This window comes from Anguilla rostrata, chromosome 1 (assembly GCF_018555375.3).
Source record: "Anguilla rostrata isolate EN2019 chromosome 1, ASM1855537v3, whole genome shotgun sequence".
NCBI lineage: Eukaryota > Metazoa > Chordata > Actinopteri > Anguilliformes > Anguillidae > Anguilla > Anguilla rostrata.
This window is the reverse complement of record NC_057933.1, coordinates 49,038,631-49,066,351: the sequence shown is the minus strand read 5'-3', so window position 1 is coordinate 49,066,351 and position 27,721 is coordinate 49,038,631. Positions and strand designations below refer to the sequence as shown.

Sequence of the window (27,721 nt, the reverse complement as noted above, 5' to 3'; positions counted from 1 at the left end):
TGAATGCGTGTCATAACAGCACACAGTTTTCCAGCAGACGCAAGCTTAGAGGCAGATGATGTAGTTATGAGAGAGGACTGGGGAGGGCTTTCAGACAAAGTGGGAGTGAGCTTTCATCATTGTCGCACGCTCCCTTCTGTTCCTGGATGCAACTTTCCTGGTATCCGAGAAGTTGTGACATCACAGCCCGTCTGTAACCAGCCGGGGGAGAGGGTGGGGGCAATCATCCGCTGATACAATCTACAGCGGTAAATGTTTGGCAGGCACTTAGCACACGACAGCCATGGTAGCCCCCGCTCGCCACCTGTCACCATTCCCATGCAGGTAGGCACAGGGCCGTGCTGCCCGATTAGGGTGGGGTGAGGAGAGAAGGGGCTGCTGGGAAAGCGCACATGACACCAACGACTCGGGAGCTAAATTAATAAAGGGGCGAGTTCGGCAGAGGCGCTGTTAATCGATGCTAGGCCTGCTAATATGGATGTCTTGTGTTTGTCAGATCGACCGAAGCATCGGCATAGCCTCAGGGCTGCTGATTTCAATGCACGGGGGGGGGAGACTGGGTGTGGGGTGGTGGGGTGTGGGTGGGTGAGCAGGGGGAGGGTTGGGGGCCGGAGGCAGGGGGAGTGTGGGTGTGTGTGTGTGTGTGTGTGTGTGAGTGTGGGGGGGGGGGGACTCAGTAAAATTGTCCTTCTACTGTGAGCTGGAGCTCATGACTCACAAACTGGTCTAAGGGAGGAAGAGGCAGCAAATGCCTGCACTTCCTCGGAGCTGGATTACCACCTGATGCATTTAGTGCGCCCGTGTCATTTTCAGCCATCCGAAATTCACCACAGAGAAAAACTTGTTTCTAAAAGGTCAGGAGTTTAGGGCATTTCAGACAAGGGTGCCCCGCCCTGTGCCTGGTGGGCTACAGTGGGGCTTCATTTCACCCCAATCCCTGGGTTTAGTTTACCTGGAGTACTCTACTAATCAGCATCGCCAAGAAAAGACATGCAAGCACGGTAAACTCGCTTAAAATGAATTCACAAAAGCTGAGGGCGGCCTTCCATTGACCCCCTTCCATTCACGGAGGCAAAGGCCAATGGCGTTAACCGTGTGTTAGGGTGTGGTGCGATGACACATTGCGACACCGACACCCGTGTCACCTGGCTCAGTCTTGCGGTGGCCAGTGGAGGAGTGCGTTATTTAAATGTTTCACTCATGTGAACGCGTGAGCGTGTGCAGGCTTCCTGTGCTAGCGCCGAGTCAGTTATCTGAAACACGTCGGGTTTCGAAAGGTGCTGTTCTTTCATAATGCTTTCCTTAAACTTTATTAACACAAAGCAGGCTTGGATCATCGTCATTTGCTTTGTCTTTTAATTCTTCGTTATCTACCAGGTGGTTAGTTTTAGCGGCGATGCGTCCACACTTTCACCAATTAGGAGCCTACTGATTCATCCCAGTCTTTCATTAGATCAGTTAAAACATTTTTACCTCTCTTTTTCAAACTGCTTGCAATACAGCACTGTGTGAATACTGGACTTGTATTCTTCTTAGCATGCATAGCTATTTCTAACACAATGTGGCTTAAGAGGGCAAATAATCCCTCTAAACATGAAAAGAGTCATTAAGAAAAATTAACAGCTTGTTAAAATTTGGGTATTGCAATTGCAGTTGGAAGGGAAACCACCACACACTGGAGGGCCGCAGGACCGAGCTTGAGAAGCACCGCTGTAGGCAATGTGGCGTCGGTCGCTCCATCTGTCCGGGTGCTCTGAACAGTTGGGGTTTAAAAAAATGTAAAAAAATTTTTTTAAATACCCACAAAACTGGAGCGTGAGCTTTAACTGAAGCACACCGCAGAGCAGCCATCACAGACAGGAAGAGAGCAGTCATTTTCCGCCATTCGCCTCCCCCTCGCCGACAGCCGGGTCACGCGTCCCAAATTAATTACGTTATGCAAATCGCGGTTTCGCCCGTTCGCTCGGCGGCGGGTAATTGCGCGGCGGCTGATTAAAAGAAGCGGCTCGCCGAACGGGGCGCGCGCTGGACTGAACTGCCGCGTCTCCGAGGAGAAGCCCTCCATCGATCGCTCGGAGATGACCCCGGTGCGGCGCTCCGCTGTCCCGCCGGCGTGCAGCTCTGTTGTTCGTCCCTCATCTCCCCGTCCCCTCATGAGCGGCCGTTAGCCTTGGGCCCTTCAGGCGAAATGAAGAACCCTACAAACCAGCGCGTCCCGTGGCGCTTCCCCAGCACGCCCGCGAGGCCACGCGAGGCGAATCTTCGTCAGACGCCCGGTAAAAAATGTCAAAAATCGGTAATCGAAGTGACGGGCAATGCCAAGCCAAAGCCTTTTCCCAAAAATGCGAATAAGGTGTAAGGACGTTGGCCAAAGGTGCCTGCCAAGTCCAGTGTTAGCTTTACTGGACAGAATTTGACATTTGTAATTTGGCTTAGCAGTGGACAAAGTCAAATTCATCCATTCGTGAGGACAATCTGCAGTATGAAGATGAAATTTACACTCAGCTGAGTGGCATGCACAATGACAGACAGTGCCAACAATCAGAAATCTTGTAGACAATAATTTCACAAAAGAGAAGCAGAAATATTAACTGACTTGTTATTCATAATGAAGGAGAGTACAATCCACACAGTACAAAGCTTGGACCAACAACAATATAACCCTCAGATTACATAAATTCCCAATAAAAGTGGTGACAAAGCCAAACAATAACCACATTAAAATGCCAGCTTTTGCAACTGTTTTTGTTTGTCGCCACCTTTGGAGTATGGAATGCTCTGTGTGTTCAGAGTGCTCGGATCATCATGCCACAGTGGGCCTTCTTATGGCTGAGGCTGTGCAGAACTTGGCTTGGTTGGTACTCATGGAAAACCCAGGCAGCAGCAGGAAGCAGCGGAACTGCAGCAGTAGAAAGCACTGTTCCTCTTCCATCACGTGAAAACCAGTAACTCAGTGTGGCGATGGGAACACCGTGCTCTGGGAGGTGCGTAAACCGGGATCCTACTTCAGTGTGGTCGTTAAACATCCCACAGCCCTTGCGGAAAAGACAAGGCGTGCTAGGCACAGTGTCCTGGCTGAATTCCCAGTACAACCACCTAATTGTCCGACTCAACAGTAAATCAGCTGCACAGTTTAAGCCAGGAGTGCACAACAAGGGCCAATCCATTTCAGGATTTTGTGCAGGCTTCTGCTCTTATTTAATTAGCTCAATCATATCTTGATCTGACTTTTGTAAAAGCACCAGCCACAGACTATAAATGCAAGTACAGGTGTGAACCAGCATAGTTTATAGAGCTGCCCGAAAAGTAAAACTAAGGTAATTGGTTGGAACAAAAACCAGCACGCAGCCCCGCCCTCCAGGACCAGAGTTATGCACCCCTGGTTCAAGCCATTTCCAATAAACAGCTAAAGCCAGTGAAAAGAACTCCAGGAAAGGCAGCACGAAACCACTCCTATGTCCACGCTATCCAATAAGAACGCATTATGAATACTGGACACCCAGGAATCCGGCTAGCCCAGTGCAGATCATTTGGAGGGAGGGATCCAGAGGAGTGTTTCTCTTTATGGAAGAACAGAGAGGCGTGACTTACCTGTACAGTGCGGCTGGCGTTGATGTGCTCCTGGTGAAGCCGGTCCCACTGTCGGCAGCGCTGGTACTGCAACAGGCACACACACACACACACACACACACACGCCTGTTATAGTGGGCCTGCATCCTGATCTACATCCTCACTGCAGGTGATAGCAAAGTTTGCCGTGGGTGGTACCGTGAGTCCACAGTACCCAGAGGTGTGTGACAGTCACAAGCTCTCAAAGGTGACCTTCCTGATATGACAAGCCTACCCTGCTCCAGAGGGCCGTACATTCTCCACTCTACAGTAGCTACACCTCAGCCCTTTCATTGCCCTCCTCCACCCTGCACCCAACGACTACGTGGCAACTTAGTGGAGTTACCATGTGCTGTCAGTCACTGACTCTCATAGACCAATCAGAAGGTTTTTTCCATCTGTGGTAAAACACTACAATAGGTAAAAATCAGTGGGCCGTTGGAGACACATCAACTGATTGCGACAAGCCACCTGATAACTGTACTGCATACTGTATGCTATACAGCAGACTAGGTAGACCCCAACATAGCTCAGGTTTCACCCCAATATAGCCTGGCTACGTCCTAGTCGGCCTGAAAGCTTTCACAGTTAAACCAAACAGCCAGATTTTCACCTGACTTCTCGTCACAAAAAAGTTCAGCGGGAGTCCACATATAGTCTTTCTGATTTGTGGTAAATAATTTCATTTCTGTATCTGAATGCACATCAGGCTAAATTTGGGCGGTGGGCTGTTTGGGAGTGAATCCCGTTCACATCCCTGTATTGGCGCAGGATGGGCAAAGTGACTTACACGTGAAAGTGTCTGAGCGGCAGACGATGCTTCCCTGCGCCCTGCAGTCAGGGTCTGAAAGCGCTGTGCAGCGCTGCCAGCCCTTGAAAAGCAGCAGGCAGCTGGCCCATGTGAGGCCGCAGGCCTGCTTCCGGGTGAGGGAGCAGGCCAGCGCTCGCCGAGCCCTGTCTTCCGCCCCGCTGACAGCGGCAGGTGCTAGCGCTCGCGTCCCCGGCTCCTTCACCTAATCCTCCACCTGGCCTCCGCGCCCGTGGCCGTGGAAGGAGAGGGGAACCGTTGGCGCTCCCTACCAAAAACCTGCCAGGGCAGCCACAAGGCCAGGCCAGGCAGAGTGGCAACTTGCCTGGGTGATTTACATACCTACTGTAGCCAGAGTCAGATTAAAAAAAGGGATTCAGTCTGTCCTCCGTGGGTACCAGGCAGAGAATGACTCCACCCATACGAAAAGACCTTGTGATATCTGTATGACTTATTAAATGTAGTGTATACTGCATATATGTAGTACAGGTGTAAAAAAATGTTTTACCATTATACACCTATGCTATATACGTATCGCACAGTTTAATACAAGTCATATCTTTGTTGTGACAGAATTTACTATGGGGCGACATGGCTCAGGAGGTAAGAGCGATTATCTGGCAGTCGGAGGGTTGCCGGTTCAAAAAAAAACCCCGGCCTGGGCGTGTCGAAGTGTCCTTGAGCAAGACACCTAACCCCTAACTACTCTGGCGAATGAGAGGCATCAATTGTAAAGCGCTTTGGATAAAAGCGCTATATTTAAAAAAATGCAGTCCAAATGCAGTACTATAGGCTTGTTGTTTTGGCCGTGTCGGCGACGTTGGGTATCTCATCCTGTCACACCTATGATAATGCAGGAGTCGCTTCCTCTACCTTCTCAATATTGGCCTGGTGTTTCTGCAGCCTCTCCAGGTCCGTGGGAATTGCCACTTTGATGAACTTGTGGATCGGCGGCTCCAGGCGCCGCAAGGGCAACTTCGCAGCCTCGTCGGCCATGCTACAGTCGCAGCGGCTGAGGCCCGGCTCTGCCGGCCCGCCTCGCCGGTAGCTCTGCAGCCCACGCGGCGCAATACCACGTCCTCACATTCAGGCCACAGGATACAGACTGAGCCCACACAAACCCATCGGTCACACTCAGCTCTGCTGCTATGGGCAACGGACTCAGACACCAGGTACCTGAGCTGGAATACAAGAGAAATGGAAGTTGCCTAGAACCTAAACAAAATCATACCACCTCTAAATTAAGTTAGTCTATGCTACAAAATACGCAATACACACTAAATACATACTAAATTATCAAATAAATCGTTGTGTATTTTCATACGGTGGAATTTACTCTAATGATAATTCAAAACGGCAGAAAGTACCCTGAGCATACCTGTATTTATTATATGTATCCTGTTGTCTGTTACATTATTGCATAACACGCAGCATTATATTATACTGTTCTGTTATTTTGCAATAACAGACCAGTAAACAAAACAAGAAAAAGCTGCAGACAATGAATACAAGCATGTAATTGGATGGCCATTTGTGTTTTAATGTGATTATTATTATTTATCGCAGGTGGTGATATCGCCCGTAGGACGTGTTTTAAAGTTCGTTGATCATAAACAAAATCAGCATGCTAGCTAGCGCAAGCAAGTCGATATAGTAAGTTATCAGCTACGTAGCAAGAAAGATTTGACCGTCTATAAATATTAAATTAATTAGCTAGCTAGCATTATGAACACATAGTATACAATCTACAATATAAAGATCCAAACAGCTAGCTATAACCAGAATTTAAAATAGTAGCTATACTATTTATTAAGGTAGCCAAATGAGAACAGAAAGCCAGCTGCAGCCAGTTACATTATGTGAGATGTCACCCGAGAACCCTTGATGCGTAAACAAATCATGGGCTTTGAAACTTTGTGAATTAAATCTTTTATTCGTCACCAAATTAGCTTACTTGATTTCAAAACGTTAGCTATGCATAAAGTTGGGCAGCTAATAAACGACGTGCTAGCTAGCAACTTCAACGTAACAATGGATCAACTTGGCTTCCCTGACTTCTGTGGTTATCTAGCCATTTGTAGCCAGAGATCACTTGCAAGGCAGCTCGCTATACTTCTGTAATTGTATCTTGCCAATTTAACTTTAATTCATTTGATTAATTAACTAGGTAGCTAATGTCTCCAGGTTATCGGGCTTAACAACAAACACACGTAGGCTACGTTTATGCAAACAAGCTGTCACCGCCAACATTTCGTTGCCAGTAGTACACGAATCCTCAGAACACACTTACCGTTAGAGCTAGATAAAATAAAACATATTAGGTTGGCTAAGGTTTAAGCTTTTAATTGTGTTCTCTGAAAGTCAACAGCTGCCACGCTTTAACTTTCTGTTTAGTAAACAACAAGATTCACAGTTTCTTCCTTGTGTACCGGACAATTTCTTCCGACCTAAAAGTAAAACTGTAACAAGAGATTCCGAACTTGTGTTGAAACCGGTTGGAACAGTAGTTTGCCTACTGCCGGTATACAGCCAAATTTAGCATAATTCGTATCGTTGGGTCCTTCGTTTTTTCAATAATTAATGGAATAGCTTGTACATATAAATAAGGTTCATCACTCTTATTCTGAGCAGAGAAGTACATTCTCAGCACAAAAACAATCGTTTTAATTTTCGTGTATTAAAAAAAAAACCTTTATTGACGAGGAGTATTTTCGCATTTCTTTATTGGTTATTGTTTAAGCAAAGAAGGAAATTTAATATTATTACACACGTTGCTCTAAAGCAGCCTGTAGAGGTGATGTCAGCAGTGGGATGTGATTGTGCACCCCTGCTTTATGGGCATGCCACATGTAGGCCTACCTATAATTCCACAAGCCATCACTCTTGCTAACTGCTGCACCTCTTCACTTAAATGCTCAATGGAGATGGTGGACTATCAACTGGTTTGTAGTGTTTGCTGCATGTAAGCTTGGTAGTTGTGGAGAATGTGACACTGGGACAACCATTCCACACGATATATATATATATATTTTGCCATTTTTCTCCCATTTTCTCTGCAATTTAGTCGTTATACCAATTCCCTGCGCATCTACCACGGTCCTGGTAGATGCGCTATCCTCTGTTGGTCTGGGGAGGGTGTAGACTACCACATGCCTCCTCCAATACATATGGAGTCGCCAGCCGCTTCTTTTCACCTGACAGAGAGGAGTTTCATTGGGAGAGCGTAACACGTGCGGAGGTTCATTCTATCTCCCCCAGATCCCCTCCCTGCTGAACAGGCGCTCCAACCAACCAGTAGGAGTCGCTAATGCAACGATCAGGACTCATACCCTCACCGGCTTCCCACCCGCAAACGCTGCCAATTAGGAACGTCTGACCAAGCTGGAAGTACCGCTGCCGGGGATTGAACCTGGGTCTCTGTGGTGGTAGGCGACTGCTTATACCTCTACACTACCCAGACGGCCCCACGCAATATTTTCCTTTACATTTTTTTGAGCCAGTTTTGAAAAGCCAAATATTGTGATCATGGGCCAGTCCTCTCAGTGCCACTTCATTCCTTCAAATTAGAAAGTGTGTGCACTAGTATGCGTATGGTCTAAAATGCATGCGACTATCTGCCACTTCCTTTTACTTGCAATCCATTTGCTTAGGTGTACAGATAGTTCTGGAAGGATGTCACAACCGGTGCAGCTGGATCAGGTAGATTCCAGGTATACAACTGACCAGAGGTGTCACTGTTGAAAATTGTGGAATGGGAATGCTCTGTGGACAGAAGGCCTTCCTCACGGGTGGCATTACGGTTAATTATGCATTGCCCCTGCTGGACTTAGTTGGAAATGACGCAGCCTGGATTCAATCAGGACCATGAAGTATAAACCAATTTCCTTACTCTGGACAATCAGCTGCCTGCGCCCCTAAACTCGAACTACTGCAGAATTACAAATTCTTTAATAAATTGTTTGGATAACATAATTACTTACTCTACAGGGTTGGAGTCCTGATCGATGTGGTCACTTCTGGCACTACGATCCTTACTTCACTCTAGTGTTTCTTTTGCACCTCTACATCGTGAACCAATGCACTTGTTGTACGTCGCTCTGGATAAGAGCGTCTGCTAAATGCCTGTAATGTAATGTAATGTAATAATTTTCAGATAGAGAGAGTGCAACTTCCCCTCTTTTGATCATTCTATTAAAACAACCAATCAAAAAAAAAATCCAATTCATTTGAATTCATATTTACAACTGTTACTGTAAAACAGTTCATGGAAAGTACCAGTTAGGGCTTGAGTGAAAGGTTAAACGTGATTAATCGTGATTCACAGACTCACGACTTCTCAGGAGATGTGATATTGTGGAGTTTGTTCAGTGTGTATTAATTAGTAAAGCCTTTTTATCACAGAAAAGCATTTGTTTAAATTTCATATTCATACCATTATGTACTCAGTGGGGTACAAGTACATCCTGCACTTCTATGCCAGTGGTTCCCAAACTCAGTCCTGGGGAACCCCTGGGTATGCTGTGTTTGTTACAGCCAATCTCTTGATCAATTACCCTTGTTGAAAACAGAGGTTTATGTTCTTTCAGAACAATGTGTATACAGTGTATGTTCAACATTCTTAGTACGAAAGAATGTACCCATAATATGCAACTTGGGGCAACCTAGAACTCCTGGAACAGCATTTCCCATTACAAGAAGATGAATATAAATCATTTTGTATATCCTTTTTAATGGAGGATATATATAACATGTAAATTACATGCATTGGTATGGCTGTCAGTAAAGCAAGTACACAATAATAATAATGAATAACCACCTGGCTGCACGGATGTAACATGATGTGATTGTGTTGAAAACAAAAATCTTCTTTTTCCAGACAAATTAAGCGTGTTCAATGTGAGTGTTCAGCAGTGGAGCAATACAACACGAGGTGAAGTAAGCTGCTGGTATGTCACCATAAGCATGATAACGCTGCAGTAGCATTGAATGAGAGAGAAAGTATTGCAGTACAGCCACAGAATAACAAAGCCAAAGAGTAGGAGGATGGAAAATGTGGTTGAAAGCGAACCCGTTTGACCCCTAGCATTTGAACTTCACCGTTGCTCCCTTGAGATATTAGAATTAAAGCAAGGTCTCTCCCTCTCTCTGTCTTTTCCTCCCTCTCTTTCGGTCTCTCGGTTAGAAGTAGCGATAACCATCGCATCAAAGGGGGACAGATAGCGTGCGTGCTTGCCTCTTTCAGTTCCAGCCACTTGCGTATCAGAAGCCATCCCCACCGTCTCCTACAGACCGTTTCTAAAAAGGAAACGGAGGCTTTGCAGAGCGTCTGTCACTCCCCACACATGTGGCTGCTCGAGGCCATCAGAACCTTGGCTGATGCACTCCGTGTGCAGTTTCTGGGGAGTCCCAGCGCGTGGGTGCACCGAAAGCCACCGAATGAGAGCTGGGCTCTGACCGAAAAAGTTTCAAAAATGGTGGCATGTGATGCCGTAGACATACATGGTCCTCACATCACTTCTGGGGCCTCAGGGTGAAACCAGGGCGGGGATTGTGAGGCCACAACACTCGCTCGAAGGTCTCTGTGTGCTTTTAGGCTGGCACAAGGATGGTTGTTGCAAACCACAGGAAAATCAAAAGGCACTCAAGCCACAGTGTTTTGAGGTGCTTAAAAGATCTGTAAATGTATGGAGAAAGAGTCTCTTGCAACAGAAGGGTCATTTAATGGCCCCAGTAGAGGACTGGATATGTTTTCCATAGCAGGTAATCATTGTCATTTTTGCCACCAATAATGTAGCTTGTTGTCTCCTTCATAAGAACCTTACTAATCCCACTCTTCAGCAGCACCCCACCCCCCAATTAATCCCCTCTTTGAGCACTCTAACTCTGTGCAAAGGGAACAGGACTGTTAATTCTGGCCCATCATCTGCAGGATTTCTTGCAACTGATTTCCCAACTTGGGCTATTTAAATAATTCATACAGCCTCCAGGGTGCCAATGAGCAGTGTATTAGCAGTTTTATGCAGCTGTGGTGAGCCGCGTTGGTGGACTCTCAGGGTACATCTTGTCATAGTCTAATGCAGGATCATACAGGTTTACTATAATACTGGTATGTGTGCCAGAGGTCTCGTGTGATAAGCAATCTGGGGAAATGGCAGGCCAGGTGAAGACAAGCGGACAGACCATGCGGAACTGGAATTTTGCAGTCACACCAGGGCCGTGTCCAAATCAGTGCACTTGCCTACTACTGAGGAAAGTTGTTGAGCCCAGTGGAAATCCCAACATAATATGCTTATTTCTGGGATTTTGCTGAGTATATTAGAGAGCATACTTTTTTTAGGAAGTAAACAACCATTTTGGTCCCATAAATATGACACGCAGCTTCACAGTACAGCTTAGTAGACAGTACAAACTTGAAGGACACAGTAGTTAGAAGGCTGATTCGGACACAGCCCCGGAAATGCAGGGAAGAATAGAAGCGCAGCTCATGGGGAAGGCTGGAGTTGACCTGTATGTCTGCCAAGCCAAGCTCATCACAGCGAGTGGGGACTGCTAGGTAGGACAATCGGTAAAGGGGTGTTGTGAGGATTTTGGGGGCGTTCCTTTTTGTTGTGTCTAAAACCAGTGCATGACAAGCGCAGGAGAGGATGTCACGCTCCCCAGTCAGAGCGCCACTGACAGGTGCCTATGCGTCACAGGTGCCGCGCACCCCAGGATAAACAGGAGCATGCCAGCCATCTGGATGAGAGGAGTGCGCTTAATAGAGGCTTCTTCACGGCTGTTTAATATTACATTGGCCCAACCTCCCCCCCTTCCTTGGCCGGGTCGAAAGGGATTTAACCCCCACCTCTCCCCCATTCACCCTCTGGCCCTCGCAGAGAGCTGCTAACCCCTTTAAGGTGTGACCAGTTCTCATCTGCTCTAATGGGATGGGACTTTTTAATTAACGCTGAAGGGGTATCTGGTATCTGTCAGACCTGGTAAATTTACATGTACATGACTGACAACTTCGTTTCAGCTCAGGTTTCACCCTATTCATATCAAGACAAATCTGTTGTGTGTGTGTGTGTGTGTGTGTGTGTGTGTATGCGCACAACATTAAATGTTGTTCACAGTTAGTTGTGGGATTATTTCACATATCTCATGGTGCACTTAGAATATATTTTATCTTCCTGTGCGTGGGAAGACAATAGTAGGTCAATTCCACTGGCAACCTGAAATCCTCTTTTTTGTAGTCCTTTCTCAGTTCACAGTAATTGTGGCTTCAAGTCATGGGAATGCAAGAGAATTGTATCAAACATTAGCATCCCTAAACAGCGTAGGTTATGAGTACTTATAAATGAAGGCAAACTATTTGGAACTTTGGAATCCATCTTTTTTTCAGTTGATTTTGTTGAGTCAGTTTATTATTTTACATATTTATTTGGTGTATTGGCTTGTGTTCTTCTAAACAAATGAAGGTACGCCGTGTGGCTACGTAGGATAATGGATAGAGAACCAGTGCCATAAATATGAGGTGGTGGGATGGAATCTGGTGCATGGCACTGCCTTTGTACACTTGAGCAATGGACTTCAACAGAACCACTTCGGTGAATTTCCAGTTGTCAACTGTCGAAGAACTAAACTAAAACTAGTAAAATGTGTAAGTCGCTCTGTCCTGAAATAACCTGAAATATGAACAAGCTGTTGACTGTGTTAAAGAATTACCCTTAAAAATGGTAAAAGGTGTATGTTGCCCTGTCAAAAGCCGAAAATGTCAATGTTCTCCATTGCTGTGCTGTGCTAAATGTGGTATGTAAGTGCTGTTTATTTTATTCTCTCTGGGCAGTGCTTATTGAGTGCAACAAATAAACAACTTCCAAAGAAATGAGGATCCTGCTTTTGGTTAGGCTTTACATTATTATCTGCCTCAGGTGAATGCACCTTTTTTCCATGAAATAATGCTTTAAATAGGAGGGGCATAAAGAGGTTCACCTGACGCATCTACTGGAGAAATGATCCCTCTGTGCACAGCAGCCCATGTGCTGATGTTTCGCTGCATACTGTATACACACGTGTGTGTGACACATGCAAGATAGGGACCATGCAACTAGGGACCAACTGCGGTTGACGAGGAAGCTGGGACTGAAACACCTTTGCTGGACCTCAGTAAAGTGACTCGACCAATGCCGGCGAGGGTATTTCTGAGGTTCTAACACTGTATCCAAGAAGCGAGCACCACCAACAAATTTAGCATCAAACTTACATCACTGGTGACTCAATTCCAGAATATTCTGAAAATGTAAATATGAACCCTGAGAAAGGCTGGTTTCTGTCTTCCTTGGCCATTGTTGCATAATCCGTTCAATAATTTTTGCTGGATATTAGTATTGCAAGCCAAGAAATGGAGTGGGTTTTTTCCCCCAGTACTAACTATCAATACTTATGAAAACCCATTTGTGGTGAGATGAAGGTCCACAAACAAACACACAACACTCTCAGACAAAATAATCAGTACTATTTTATGATTTCAAAGTGCTGAACAGAAACTCCAGTGAACCGAAGGGGGGAAAAAAAACGAAACAGAAAAAGAAACCAAGGACATTGAAAAAAGTATTTTTCTTTTTTCTTTTTGTTTCTCTTCTTCAAAAAACAATTCACAACTCGTACCACAATATTTGAAAAAGCTATCAGATAAAAACACTTCAAAATATTAGTTTTGTATATATAATATATATATATTTATATATTTATATAATTTGATTTCTGTTACTTAAAACCACTGCCATTTTGTTTTGTTTGCTTGAACTCTTGAAGTCAGTGTGCAATCAAGCCCTTGGTTAGCACTGAGTTAAGAACAGAGCTAAGTAGGGCTGACAGTCTTTGCAATAAATACAGGCGAAGCCAATACAATATACCATGCATATAATCTTTTTTTTCCTTTTTTGTACAAATAAAGACATTATGCAACAAATTCTGTCATCTTAATAAATGGCATCAACAATATAAACATACAAAAAAAGAGTATGAATGCGGAATGTATCGTGCCAGTCCTCGATGTCCTGCCATAGGCCCTCGATCCTGTTCCCTCTACCCCCTAAGTCAACCACCCAGATGTCCATCCTCCTGAGAGACCATGAACAGACCACTTCCCAATTTTGCCTCCAACTTTCTCAGTGAAGGTCTAAGTGCTTTAAGCCTAATTTTATCTGTCTACACCTTCTCAGCGCTCCCAATTCCGTTGTCTCACCCCTAAGATCAGTTTCCTAAAAAACTGCTACAGCAAATTCAAGTTTGTGGAACTCCGTCATCAAAAGTTAGTGCGATCGATTGGCTATTATCTCTTGTTTATTTAGCTTTTTTTCTTGTTTTGTTTTAAAACCGTTAAACTCTTTTACTTTCTGTGTTTTAGTATTAAAATAATTTAGAGTTTGATAAAGTAATGAGAATCACTCTCTCTTGTTTAAGATAGCACTTAAGAAATTGCACTTAAAATACAGGAGCAAACTGCCATTATGAACTTGCCGTGTGTGTTCGTATGTATTCGTTTTTATTCACTCTGTAAAATATGTTAAGTCTTGACCACAGACAGAACATGGCTGCCCATGTATTGAGGAACCTTACATAATCTGAATGCACCAAAGACATCCACATATGATGCTCTTGGCCTGCGATACAATTTGATACAAACATCCACTGACTTGACTTTTTGAAGAAAAAAAAAGGAAAAATAAATCGCAGAGTTCATTGATTACCCGAAATAAAAACTTCGGGACGTTATATTACACACAACTGCACTACAGGTGTAGCTCTAACAGTGCATGCCAACCTGTCTCAGAGACCAGATTGGGTCAGAGTCTTTTCCACAAAAAAACTCCCTACAGAATAACAGCTAAAATCACGCTGCCCACCATCGCAAAGGGGGAAAAAACCTAACTCAGACAGGGGAACGTCTATTTTCCCCTCTTTAGTTTGCCAATGATTACTTCCCCTCCCCCCCCAGATGGGGAAAAACAAAGAAGAGATAGAAAATAGAAAGCAATTGATTGATTAAAAAAATTATGACAACAAATTTAAACCCGGTCTGAGAGTTCATTTGGACCACAGGATTTTATCCAGGCTGAAAGAGGTGAGTGGATCTCCTCGCTTTCTCCGGATCGGGGCCTTGGGGCCTTGGGGCCTTGGGGCCCTCTGAGCCAATTCACAGCCGCTGAGGGCGGGGCTTCTGACAGTGGCGGCGGCGTCTCCACGGGGGCGGAGAAGAGCGGGAGACGCCCGCTGTGCCGTGCAGCGAGGGGGGCGGGGCGAGGGGCGGGGCTAGCGGGCGCGGCTTGCTGGCTGAGGCCTCCTTCAGTACGGCAGCGTGTCCAGGAAGCGGTCGATGACGGGCGGCGGCGGCACCAGGTCCTCCAGCTTCAGGTAGAAGATGCGCTGGAGCCCCTGCGTGCGCTGGGAGCGCAGCTCCGCCCGCACGTTCAGCACCCGGCTCAGCGAGGCCGGCGCCTTGGAGGCTCCGCCCGCCCCGCCCGCCCCGCCCACGGGCACGCCCGCTCCGAAGCCCAGCTGATCGCGCAGGCAGCAGATGATCTTGTTCTGGATCTCCTCCACTTTCTTTGGTTCTTTTAATCCCGGGCACTGTTCTGGAGAGAGAAAAAGAGGGGGAGAGAGACGGAGGGAGGGGAGAGAAACAAGGGGAGATAAATCATGGGCTCAAGCGTACTGGTGAGAATTTTATGGCAGCTCAATCTCATTCCAGACATGAACATGGCAAGCGAATCGCTGTAAACACATTGTAAATGTTGTAAACGTTACGCACTTTTGACAATAAATCTCAAAACACAAGCGGCTGAGAAACCCTCCTTTGTGGGGGTGAATCCTTCGCTCCGGCTCACACCCCTGACCCCCCGGTGCCCCTCTCCTGTCCCACTGCATGCCACCACACACCGCACCGCTCCGAGAGCCAGACACAAACACAAGCACCCGACGCTCAACAATTAACAGGATTATACAGCACTCTGAGCAGCCAAACACGATTAGGCCTCTCACAAATTAAGTTTGCCATGGCAACCCCGCAGTCAAGGCACAGGCAAGGGCTTTAGACCAGGGGGCTTGTTAATGTGATACTAATTTATTCCGCGGTGGCTGTACAGAGAACAGAGTGTACAGCCTTTTAATCTTGCCAGACATAAATAACTGCAACAAAAAAGGAAAAGAAAGAGAAATGAAATATCTTGATACTTTCAAATAAATGTTCGGTGGAATGAAATGCCTGTGAAGTCTACCTTTTTTTTTTTGACAAAGTAAGAATACGATTTATAGCCAGGCCATGAAATTCACAGGCAATTGTTGTCAGACAGAGTGAGGTAGGGATTGTGAGCAGGGGACTGAGGGCCAGAGCTGGTGCCACCCTCACTTGGTTGCCCATGGTGAGTAGAGTCCTCTAAACTGCGAAGGAAGTTCTACTCCTACTCCCTGATGAGGACAGCTGCAAACATACTGCCCAACTTCTGTATAGATCAAAACCTTTCCCACCATTGTGTCAATATCTCTCTGTGACCCCATTTCCCCCATACAAACCACAGGTACCCCACAGGGGGTCAGTTAGCAATGGAAAGAGTGTGTGCGCATGAGAGTGAGAGAGAGAATGTGTGTGTGCGTGCGTGTGTGGTTCGGTGGTGGGGAAGGGGGGTCAGCTAGCCACGCAGACATGCGGAGTTTCCACCTGCGGTGGTATGCTGAAATAAACAAAGGCTGTAGGAGGAAAGAGCGATGACGACCGGCTTGTCAGAAACGCCAGACCATGAACCACATTGTTCCTTTTCTCGAAGCGACCAGTTCTCTCCGTCTTTCTCTCCGTCCCCCTCTCTCGCCATTTCTCGCTTCTCTCTCTCTCTCTCTCTCTCTTCTTTTTCCCTCTCTTTTCACCCTCCACCTCCCAGGACGTAATCAATGGCGCTTTTTTGTGCGGCGAATACTTTTAGTGCAGTCGATAGGCGGGAGTGCCACGGCGGCGCGCGGGCGATGGAGGGGCGGGATCGACGCGGCCGGGCGGCCCATTTGTGAGGAGAGCACCATGGCGCTCCGGTCGATTCCGCCAGAGAGTTAAGTGCTCCTCCGGAGGTGGTAGCCGTTTGGGGGAGGGGGCCGCCCGACAGCTCCGCGACTCTTTCCCCCCGACAGCCCAATACGCGTCCGCGGAGCGTCCCGCTGCACGCCCTCGGGAAGTCAAATTAGACGGCGGCTCTCCCCGCGACCCAAGAGTCGGGGGAGAGACGTTTTTAGTTTGAGGTTCGGCGGCGCGGCCGGTGCTGTCATCTCAGGGCCCCGGGCTGCAGCGCCTCTTGAGTTGAGTTTCCATTTAGTTTCATTTATTTATTTATTTCTTTTGCACGTTCGCTCATTTGATCCCTCAGTGAATCATGGCAAACAAACAACAGCCCGCTCAGAACCGACTTCAAAGCCGGCGTGTACCCAAATGGGCCCCGCGGCCTGCATTACGCGCGGCGGGTCCTCCGGCTCAAAGCCTCGCTCGGCGCTGCTTCGCCGTCTCCGCGCCGCGACCGTCCGGCTCGGAGGCTTTGATCTGAGATGCATCAGCGTGAGACGCGGCGCAAACCTGAGGGCTGTGGAAAGCACACAGGGGCTGGGGAAGCGGCTGCTCTGCTTGTTCCCCCCCCCCCCCCTTTCAAAAACACGGGCGACGCAGTCAGAAACACAAAGACGCTGACCCGCCATACGTCCAGCGCCTGACCTCGCCACAGACCGGACAGTGTCTGGAGACATTCCACCCAATTTGAGACTAAATTTGACTCCGAAAGCATCACAAGACAAGATGGAATTCGGCTCATTTTCCTGATAAGGACTGTTCTCTAATTTTACGGGAGCATTCTTGACTCTCCCAATCCCATTTGTTGCACAACGGACTAAAAAAGGATGGGCAGATGGGCGTGTGTGGAAAAGAGAGAGAACGTGAAGACGGAATAGAGAGAGTGAGCAAAAGAGCGGTATGGGTTAAAGGAGAGAGAGAAAGAGGGAGAGAGGGAGACTGTAGGAGGACAGAGTGAACTGTAAGACTGGGACTGGAGGTCAGAAGCGGCAGTGTGGCACCAGAAGAAAGGAAGGGAGATTTAACACTATGGCCTCCCACCCCCCTCCCTCCCTCCCTCCCTCCCTCCCCCCCTCCCTCCTTTCCTCCCTCCCTCTCTCTGTCTTGTCTCCGTGAACCTTCGTATCCTCAGGCCGCTGTCGTCCAAAGCTAATCTCCCTGCTGTGCTTATTCACACACACTTATTCAATCCATCGATCCGGCCACATTTGCCATTCATCAGGAGCCCGTTCCTGCAGGTTTTTCAGTGTCTGTCACTAGGCAACACGCACAAACACAAACACGACCCGCAAAAGAAGAACTTAATTCCGCATTATATGTTTCTACCGTAATGGAGCGTTCTTCACCCGGTGGTGACCGGGTGCGTTCACAGTAAATTGCGGATTTATTCACAAATGCTGTTATTACGGCGTTATTGCATTTGTACAAATTGATTAGAGCGAAGCAGCGTCCACAAACAGCGATGCTCCTGAAAGACCTCTCAATATTTACTTTAACACATGTAACAGGTATACTTGGGGGAATGCTCTGCTGTTGCCCTGTCACTGCATGCAAACACTCAGGCTCGCTGTCCTGTGCCTTGTTGAGCTACTGTCTGTTCAGGATCACTCTCATGATTGTGTATACCTCCTTTCTTCACATCTCTTAGATATGCAGCCATAGCATAGCGCACTGGGGCTTTTCCATATTACACTCAGCTCTCTACGTATGCAGCAGTTAATCTCATAATTATATACTGCCTAATCCTTCTTCTTCTCTGTTTTCTTCCCGGGGGCTTCCGCCCCTTCCCCCACCCTGAGTTTGTAGACCGCTCTAGCCTTGTCCCTCTCCTGGTTCAAGCCCACTCCATGATGCAACCTGGAGGCCAAGATGCATCACCCAACCCCTCTGAATCTCTCTGCTTGGACTGCCTACTTTACCAGTTAATTTAACTACATCTGACTCTGCTAGACCCCTCATGACATTTCTGTTACCATTCACTCTATCTTTACACCGGGCTAGCCAGCGGTGGATGGGCCCCCCTATAACCGGGTTCCTCCAAAGATTTTTGCCCAATTTTCTTTTGTATTTCCACTGTAAAGCGTCTTTGTGACAGTGTCTCTGTAAAAAGTGCTATACAAATAAGTATAAATTGAATTAAATTGAATTGAGGGCATACTATAGGTAAGGTGTGAGTTGAATGCCCAGGACTGTGTCCTGACGCTTGCTGCAGCACTGTATAGAGTTCTTATGTGCTCTGTAGTTCTAATGATGCATCTGTCTCTGTGTGCGAGAGGAGATGTGACATTTGAGGTTCCCCCATCTCTCCCAGCTCTTGTTCTACTAAATCCCTCTGAGGTCTTCCCTGTGTCCCCATTCCTGCTCGTCTTACAGCCCATCTCATGCCCATCTCTTTGTGACCCACACAGTCCTCATTTATTGCCCCAAATGCTGTCATTATGTCCTTTGCCACCTTCGTGCCAGTCACCATTTCCACTCACCACTGCTACACTGCCCCTAGCCTTCTACTTCCCCTGCCATCTCCACACCACGTTGCCAAAATAAAAGTCCCTGTTTTCTGAAGTCACTGGTCAGCTTTATAAGAGCCAAAGAAAACAAATTCAGCTAAACCAAAAATTCTGAGAGCAGGAATCAGAGGGGAAGCAGTGAACTGCGTGTGTAAGAAAAAAGAAAAGAAAATAAAAACACACACAAGCCCAAAAATTGTTTCCACATGTCAGATGAGCTTCGGCAGAATAAATCATTGCTAGCAGAAGCGCTCTTTTCTCTCTCTCTCAGGTGCTCTCACACCGGCACCCACCGCGGGAAAGACGGCGTCTGCCGCGGGCGGCCGGCGTTTCACACTCCGGCTCTAATTGCATCAGAGCGCCGGCCATCTGCGCCGGAGCAGATGCGCTCGATCTCCGGCGGCACCTGCCGCGCACCTGCACCTGACACCGCGCCTCGAATCAGCCGAACAATCGCGCTCCGGGCCGCGCGCGCGGCCAGAGAGAGCGGCGGAAGAAAGACTAATTAATCACCGCCTGCACAAAGAGAGGCGGCGCCGAACGCGCGCGGAAACGCGGTAATCGCCCGTCGCGCGCGAGCGGCTGGCCACGGCGCATTAAAGGCTCGAACGCGGGCGCGGCGAGGATCCCGTCGAGGACGGGAGTTACGTTGGAGGCTGGGGTGGGGGGGAGGGAAGGGAAGCGGGTAGTTACCTGTGAGCATGACCAGCGCGGCCAGGCAGGCGAAGGCCGACACGTCCAGGTTAAGGCTCTGCAGGTGGGAGGAGAAATCCCGGATGGAGTCGAGCCACTCCCCGAACCCCCGAAGGCACTGGAACCGGTGCAAAACCATCCCGTTGCAGAACACAAACTTGTCCTCTGGGATAACGGACCTGCGGCACAACAAGGGGAAAGCGACGGTTTCAGACTGATTCAGCCTCGTGACTGTCATCATTATGTTGATCTCAGCTCCTCTCTGAGGGTGCACAACTGGCTTTGTTCAGCTGGATTTTCTTTTTCCTCTGCAAGGAACAGCATCAGTCCTCTTGCTCTCATTAACAAATTTCCTCAGAAATGGTCGCAGTTTTGCAATGAGTATTGGCAACAACAACAATGGAAGGGCATGTGAGGAATCACATATTAACAACCTGAGCTCCCATTGGCCCTCACCATTCAGATTTTAAGACACTGGGCACGGAAACAATTAAAATAACGGCAAATTAGGAGCACTGGTGAGAACCACATATCAAAGATAGGAATGCAAGTAATTAAAGTTGTGTTTTCCGAAATAAACCTATTAAAAATGTTCCTGGAATCCACAATGTTTCACAGGAGGAAGGGGGGTGCTTTGGATTATGAGCAGTTCCTTTCTTTCTCTCACTTTCCTCTTTCCATAACTTTAGTCGAGATTAATACTAGTCTCGTCTGTCTGTTAACCTTTGCAAATGCCTAGAATCAACCCTAGACCTTTTATTAGATTTCCAGTGCATGGATTAATGCTGCAAAGACAAGCAGCTGGCCAAAATACAGTTGAGCAGTCAACTGTCCAATTACATCTGCTCCCATAAAATGGGGGGACTATGTAAAAAAAGGGCTGTGATTCCTACAGGGATCACCAGATATGGATGTAAACATTTTCAAATTAAAGCTGACAGTCTGTACTTTAACCTCATGTGCATTGTTTTATTTCAAATCCAATGTGCTGGAGCACAGAGCCAAAATGACAAAAAATGTGTCACTGTCCCAATAGTTTTGCATTTCACTGTATATGGGAGTGTTATTTCTAAGTTTATGAACAGTTACTGCATAGAACAATTTTTTCCAGCATTTCATTTCTGTTGGTTCCATTTTGTAAGATTCAAGAAGAAATACAAAATTGTTATCAATTTATTTCCAATCAATTTCCTTTGTATGAAAGAAGTTTGAATTTTACTTTTGAAGCAACATAAATAGAACATTTCCTTCAATTCTCAGGCTCTGTTTCCCTTTGCTTCTTTCCATTTTTTTTTGAAGAGAGATGCATACTCATACACTCACAGACATGCTCACAAACACTCTATATCACACACTTTCTGTCACACACACTCTCACACAGTCATACACACTCTTTCTGTCACACACACTCTGACCTACACTCCCTCACAGACACACAGACACACTCTCTCTCAAACACACACATACAAACTCTTTCTGTCACACACACTCTGACCCATACCCTCTCTCACACACACACATACACACACACACAGTCTCTCTCTCTCCCTCTCACCATTTGCAGAGGGAAAGGGACACAAGTGGCAAGGAATATTAAAAGCTCATTACCCCGGCTGTGTCTGCTGCCCTGGGGTGCGGCTAATCAGGAAACATGTGCTTTATTAATACTGACTAATGGATTTAAGTTCCCCCCTCATCTGCCCTGGAGGCAGGCAGCACAAGTCAGTACATATTAAAGGCTGGAGGCTCCAGATGTGGACAGCAAAGGCAGTGGGGTGGTGGGGGTACAGGGCAAAAGTGGGAGAGCAGGGGCAGAGCAAGGCATAATGGGGTAATAAGTGGAGGTCAGGGAGGGGTGTGGGGAATTTTTTAGGCAGGGAGCGATATTGGACCGAGGGAACAGAAGGCGCTCAGTAGAACCGCACACTGAGGCACCAAACATCCCTAAGCCGGGTGCCTTTAGCCTCCCCACAACGTTAGCCCCAATTCAGCCATTTTAATTGCTTTTTGCAGAGTTCTGCCACGACTGCTTGTCTGAAATCTCCTCGCTGCTTTAACACCTTAACTTATGTTGTGGGTCATGCTCTACAAGCGCCGATAATTGCTCTGATGAGCACCCTCTGAGCTGCCAGTAGAAAGTCCAGTTTTATGGAAACAGCAATTATCCATGTTTAACCAAGTGTACATTAAATATTGCTGTGCCTAATTATAACCTTGCAGAACAGATTCCGCATAGTGGGTGGCACCATACGGCTCAGCCACGCTACACAATTGCCCATTTGAATAGCTGGTGGTGTGTTACCCCAGCTCTTCAGAATTCATAGCATGTCATAGGTTTTACTGTTTCTATATGTTCCATGGAGCCCTCCTACGAACGGCCCCTCCCCCTCAGCTCCAACGGTCACTGCGGAAACTCTCCTGTTCCCTAACAACTCAATAAATAACTGACAGTAACATCAGTTCTCACAGATGGAAAAAACAAATTGCTCTCTGTTCTGGAGGAGAGGAGAGACAAGGAGAGGGTATTGAGCAGAACAGGCCTTTAGATGCAAGCCTCTCGGGTCACTGTTCCACAGGGTCACGGTGGGGGCAGAGGAGGACTGCCTGCATTTCTCTTCCTTTGTGTTTCGGCTTCCATTAAATATTTGGAGAGATGGGGGGGTGGGGTAAGTACAGCGCACCGCGCACCAGTGCGTCACAGAGTCGCGGGGACGCTCCGGAAGCGTGCGCCCGACGCTGCGGTCCGTGGGTCGCGACGCGTCTGCGACAGAAGGCCCTTCTGCGTCCAAACCTCATCAGCCGGTGACAAATTTAGCGCCAGGCGTCGCTTGCCGAAGCGAGCTGCGATCGTGCTTCCTCTCGCAATATGGTGGCGGCGGCCATGTGCTACGAGGGTGGAGTGTGAAAGGGGAGACGGCGCTCGTGGGAACAGCCGGATTCCTCGGCGAAAGCTCGGCAGCGAGACGCAGAACAAAGTCCCCTTTGACAGCGGGAATTGAGATGTCTTATTATTTCACTGCCATGGCTGTAGGGAAATTGTGGGGGAGCAGGCTTGCAAGCAAACAGTGTCTCTTTCAGGGAATTTTATGTGCTGTGAGCAGGGAGGCGGGTTCCTTGTCATTGCTAACAAGCTCTTTCCACAAGGAGAACAGAAATGACTCCAGTCACCAGCAGGCTGGCTTCTCCGAGCTGGGAGGGGCGGGAAAAGATGGCTGCCGCTGGGAGCAGGCAGCAGCTGTCTGGCTGTGCCGCGTCTCGCCCCGTGCTGTGGGAGTTCATCAGAAGGTACCGGTGCGTGACGTAGGCCCGGCTGAATCCCCGGTCTCGACTGAGTCAGAGTTCCCCGGCCTACGGCCCCCCGGCGCGGCTGTGGAATCACCGCCCACCCCCCGGCCCGTGACACACCTGTGACTCGGGCCAACTTCGCACAGGCACAACTCAAAAGAACACTTCCCAAAACCCTGAGCATTTGCGAAAAGGGTGAGTTTATGGAATGGCTGAGAATTCCACTGTCAATGAGGAAGAAGGCCTTGAATTATCTGTTATAAAACAGATATATTTCTTTGCTGAATAGCTTGATTCCTGAAGCTACGACCAAGATGTCAGTTATGACAACAAACCCACTCTACTTCCATCCCCACCCACTAGTCAACTGCGAAACTAAAACAACTGCCTATTGTACCTAGGGCTGTACTCCGTGGGTGGAACAGAGCTTTGACTGTAGGCCAGTCATTTCCCTTGTTCTGGGGTCCCTGTCCTTGTAACACCTTTGTGTGGGGCTGGTGGGGGAGAAAGGGGATCAGCGCGGTGGGGGTGGGGCGATTGTCCCGAGTGAGCTCCAGCGTGACGGGCCTCCGTCCCGGACAACCGCTAACACAAAAGGGGGAGAGCCCCCACGGCGGTGGGCCTGGCTGGGCCCCCGTTGCCCCGCTACCGCCCCATAAATTTAAACAGGCGCATTCCCCAGGCCGGTCAGCGGGGCTCCCACGGCAACGCGCGCGGCCGAACCCGACTCGCGCTCTGGGCCCGCGCTGCAGGCGCCTCTCAAACCGCCACCCCCCCCCCACCTCTCCGACGGCCACGGGTGAGAGAGCCCATCGCCGCTTAGAGAGAGAGAGCTGAAGAACAGTGAAAAGGGACGTCGCTGCCTGAGGACCCATGTGTGCGCTTGAGACGCGACTGCAGGGACGCGAGCCGCGTTAAACGGACGGCCTGATGGGGGCGGTGATGCACAAGCTTTCAGACGGTCCGCGGCTCGCGCATTCCACGCCTCAGACTCTCCCTGGGCTGGCACCGTCTGCCCATGTCCTCCCATAGAAAGGAAATGCATGTTTTGGGCTATCAATGTGTGTGTGTGTGTGTGTGTGTGGGTATGCGTGTGTGTGTGGGTGTGTGCGTGTGTGTGGGTATGCATGTGTGTGTGTGGGTGTGTGTGTGTGGATGGGTATGCGTGTGTGTGTGTGTGTGCGTGTGTGTGCATGCGTGTGTGTGTGTGTGTGTGTGTATGTATGTGTGTGTGTGTGTGTGTGTGTGGGTATGCATGTGTGTGTGTGTGTGTGTGGGTATGATGTGTGTGTGTGTGTGTGTGTGGGTATGCATGTGTGTGTGTGTGTGTGTGTGTGTGGGTATGCATGTGTGTGTGTGTGTGTGTGTGTATTGTGTGTGTGTGTGTGCGTGTGTGTGGGTATGCGTGTGAGTGTGTGTGTGTGTGTGTATGTGCGTGTGTGTGCGTGTGTGTGGGTATGGTGTGAGTGTGTGTGTGTATGTGCGTGTGTGTGGGTATGCGTGTGAGTGGGTATGCATGTGTGTGTGGGTATGTGTGTGTGTGTGTGTGTGTGTGGGTATGCGTGTGAGTGTGTGTGTGTGTGTGTGTGCGTGTGTGTATGTGCGTGTGTGTGGGTATGCGTGTGAGTGTAATTACAGTAACAAGCCCACTACTCTGCAGAGACTCATTATCTCCGCAGCTCTGGCACTGAATCACTCAACCTCCCGCGCTGCAAATAAATCAACAAGTTAATTATTCAATTACTCCTGCGCCTCTCTTCATGGACACAATATCCATTTTTAAACTGCGCACGGGTCCGGCGTGACTCAGCCTGCGATGGCAGCGTTTTAAAAATCCTCAAACGGAACAGAGGGGCCTGGTGGGCGGCGCGGCGGTTTATGGAGAAAAGCGGCCTCCGAGGCGTCATCGCGGGGAGAAAAAACCAAAAACAAAGCGCGCACGCATACGCACAGAGAGCCCCGTCACGTCCGTCTCGCTGCGTAACCCGGCGTCGAGCTACGCCGCTCCGCTGGTGGCGTGCTTATCGGGCTGGCAGTGCCGGGGCCGGAGCAAAGCTGGGGAGCTGGGGAGGGAGACGGAGGGAGGAGACTGACCTGTTGGCCAATCGGAGCACGAATAGCTCCAGGAAGGCGGAGTCGATGAGCAGGTTCTGGTCGTCGCGCAGCAGCTCGGAGAAGCCCGGCAGGCGGTCGGCCCAGCTCCGCGTCACCTCCATGGAGCTGGTCAGCAGCCGGTAGAACAGCTGGATGTGCTGGGCGTCCGAGGAGGCTGTGGGCTGGTCAGTAGCTCTGAACTGTGGGGGGGGGGAGAGAAAGTGGGGGGTCAGTGCAACTGAACTGGGGGGGGGGCGACAGGAGGTCAGGGGCACTGAATTGGTGGGAAGGAGAAGGGCCAGTGGGCTTCCAGAGGACTTTAAATATTTGTACGTAACACAACGTATATCTATCCTATTTAACAGGATGGTTCAGGGATGGAAACTGAGAACCCCTTGGCCCTGCATGGCAGGAATAATACTCTTTAAAACAGGAGGATTCCAACTGAAAACCAGTGCTTAGAACAGCAGTGAACCAATGCAATGCAGAAAACTAAACATCACTCAGCTGTCACATTACCGAAAACTGTGTTTAATTAGGTTAAGTTAAGGCACAGAGTTAAACATTTCATTCACACTACAAAGTATCACAATGACACAGACAGAAAGAGAAAGTGAAAGAGAAAGAAAGAGAGAGAGAGACAGAGACAGAGGGAGACATGAGGAGAGGAAAAGAGGAGCAGAGCGAGTTTGATGAGAGGCCAGGACAGTAGAGTGGCAGAGTCGGACACCCCCCCCCACCCCCCGTCGGGCCTTACCTGACTGTAGTCCAGCTCGCGGGGCGTGGACTGGGAGTACGCTCTCACTAAGGCATTGAGGAGGCTGATGGGGGGTGAGGGAGGAGATGGCTCTGGCTGCAAGGGGCTCTTTGGTTTGGAGGGTAGGCGACCTCTTCTCCCTTTCAGGTTATCTGTCCTGACCACTGCGAGGAGCAGGAGGGGCAAGATGACAAACCAGTTCAACAGCATCACAACACAACTACAAACGGGCCGAACGCTTTGGACAGGCCAAGCACTGCAGAGCACTTGCTGATTTTTTTGGGGGGTGTGTATGTGTGGCTAATATTAAGAGGCATATTTAACAAAATTGTGATTTAAATCCCTTCAAAAATTCCTTTAAAAAAAAAATTAGGTTATGATTAGGCCATTAAGGTCTGGATGTAATCAACATGTCCAAAACCGATCCCCACAATTAAGAATAAGTGTTTGTTTTTGTTTTTTTCTTTTGTTCTTCGATAGCATGGTTTAGCAAGTTCAGTAATCACCAAAATACCACAGAGTTCTACGAGTGAGGAGGGCTGCCAGAGCAGAATCTCTCCCTCATGCTGTGACAGACACTTCAGCCACCTCACGTTGGCCGGGATTGTGACGCACAAGAAGGAACAATTATCACAGAGACCAGTTGCTTTGAAGGCAGCTTTTTAAATCATGCTAAGTTTCTATGGTGTGATTCAAAATTAAAATACACACAAACACACACACACACAATGCAAAAAACAAGAAGCGCCAACTCATAAGAATACTTTGTACTTCGTGCAGCCTCCCATGTGCATTCACAGCTGTTGTCTGAGTACACGGGTGATGGGTTTTCAATATGACGGACCGTATTGACTCAATATGACTTTCTATGATTAAAAAAAAAAAAAACTTTTGTTGTGTGTATGGACCGTTTGGCTGTTTTTCATATGCATTTTTAAAATCCTTTAAAAATGACAAATTGAGGAGATGTTTCAAAGAGCAGCTTGTATTTTCTGCTGAAATATCAAGCCATGATGAATCCGTCATCAATGATAAATTAGCAGCAGAAGCTTACGGGACAATGGGTTATTACATCAAAGTGTTCATGACACGCACTTTTCAATGAAAATAACAGTTCACACTTTAAAAAAAGCAGTTCATGTAGAAGCCCCAGTAATGTATTTGCATATTTAAATATGTTCTAAAAAACCCAGCAAGCTGGTAATAACACCACTGCTCATCACTGCTGCCCAGCACCTATATAACCGCAACCTTTTTAAAAAAAAACAAAAAACTTTTTTTGCTTTCAAATTTGGATGAATCTGTTCGTGGGTGTAAGTGATGAGACAGTAGTCCGTGGTGTCTGATCAGGGCAGGCGGCAGGTATAGAGGCCACACAACTCAAGTGTAAGTGGTGAGCGTGATTTACGCTTGAGCACTTTGGAGCCACAACAACATTCTTCTCTAGGGCCACCAAAACTGTAGAGGCGGCCGTGCGTCTGATACATCCTACTCCGTCCAGGGATCCATCGGTACTTACAAAAATGAAAAAACCAGTGGCATCCCAGCTAAGCTAAAGAAACGCACGGTGTGTTTGCACTTGTAGTACAGACGCTGTGATCGGGAAAAAGCACTCCAACTGTTCCTGGCCAGTAGAGGGCACTTCAGTGCTATCCCAGTATTTGTAAGAGGGATACGGGACAACCAATTTGAGAGCTAATTGATGTGAGGGGAAATTCTTTTTCTGATAAATTAAGGCATTTTCTCCCAACAAAATATGACATCAATAGTGTTTAGATATATAAAGGAAAGCAAACGTAATATATTAAAGCAGTGTTCGACTAAGCTGAATAGACACTGTCCCACCACCAGCAGGGCCCTTTATGCAGGTTCCAGCAAACAGGGCA

General features: G+C 48.0%; 2 protein-coding genes across 4 annotated transcripts in view; both read right to left on the bottom strand.

The window, feature by feature from the left end:
* The window catches only part of stx17 (syntaxin 17), a 28,588-nt gene extending 21,684 nt beyond the window's left edge, over window positions 1–6,904 (bottom strand). Inside the window, exons 1-3 of the mRNA XM_064339747.1 lie at window positions 6,708–6,904; window positions 5,291–5,598; window positions 3,592–3,657 (exon numbers count right to left, since the gene is read on the bottom strand). Coding sequence (XP_064195817.1) covers window positions 3,592–3,657; window positions 5,291–5,413 — 189 coding nt within the window. The 5' untranslated portion in view covers window positions 5,414–5,598; window positions 6,708–6,904. The remainder of the gene's footprint in view (window positions 1–3,591; window positions 3,658–5,290; window positions 5,599–6,707) is intronic.
* Window positions 6,905–12,901: 5,997 nt separating this feature from the next.
* Window positions 12,902–27,721, bottom strand: part of nr4a3 (nuclear receptor subfamily 4, group A, member 3) — a 36,827-nt gene continuing 22,007 nt past the window's right edge. For all 3 annotated transcript variants that reach the window (XM_064339727.1, XM_064339733.1, XM_064339720.1), the window contains 4 exons: window positions 25,836–25,999; window positions 25,079–25,278; window positions 19,700–19,878; window positions 12,902–15,033 (listed from right to left, as the gene is read on the bottom strand). In XM_064339727.1, coding sequence (XP_064195797.1) covers window positions 14,744–15,033; window positions 19,700–19,878; window positions 25,079–25,278; window positions 25,836–25,999 — 833 coding nt within the window. In that variant the 3' untranslated portion in view covers window positions 12,902–14,743. The remainder of the gene's footprint in view (window positions 15,034–19,699; window positions 19,879–25,078; window positions 25,279–25,835; window positions 26,000–27,721) is intronic.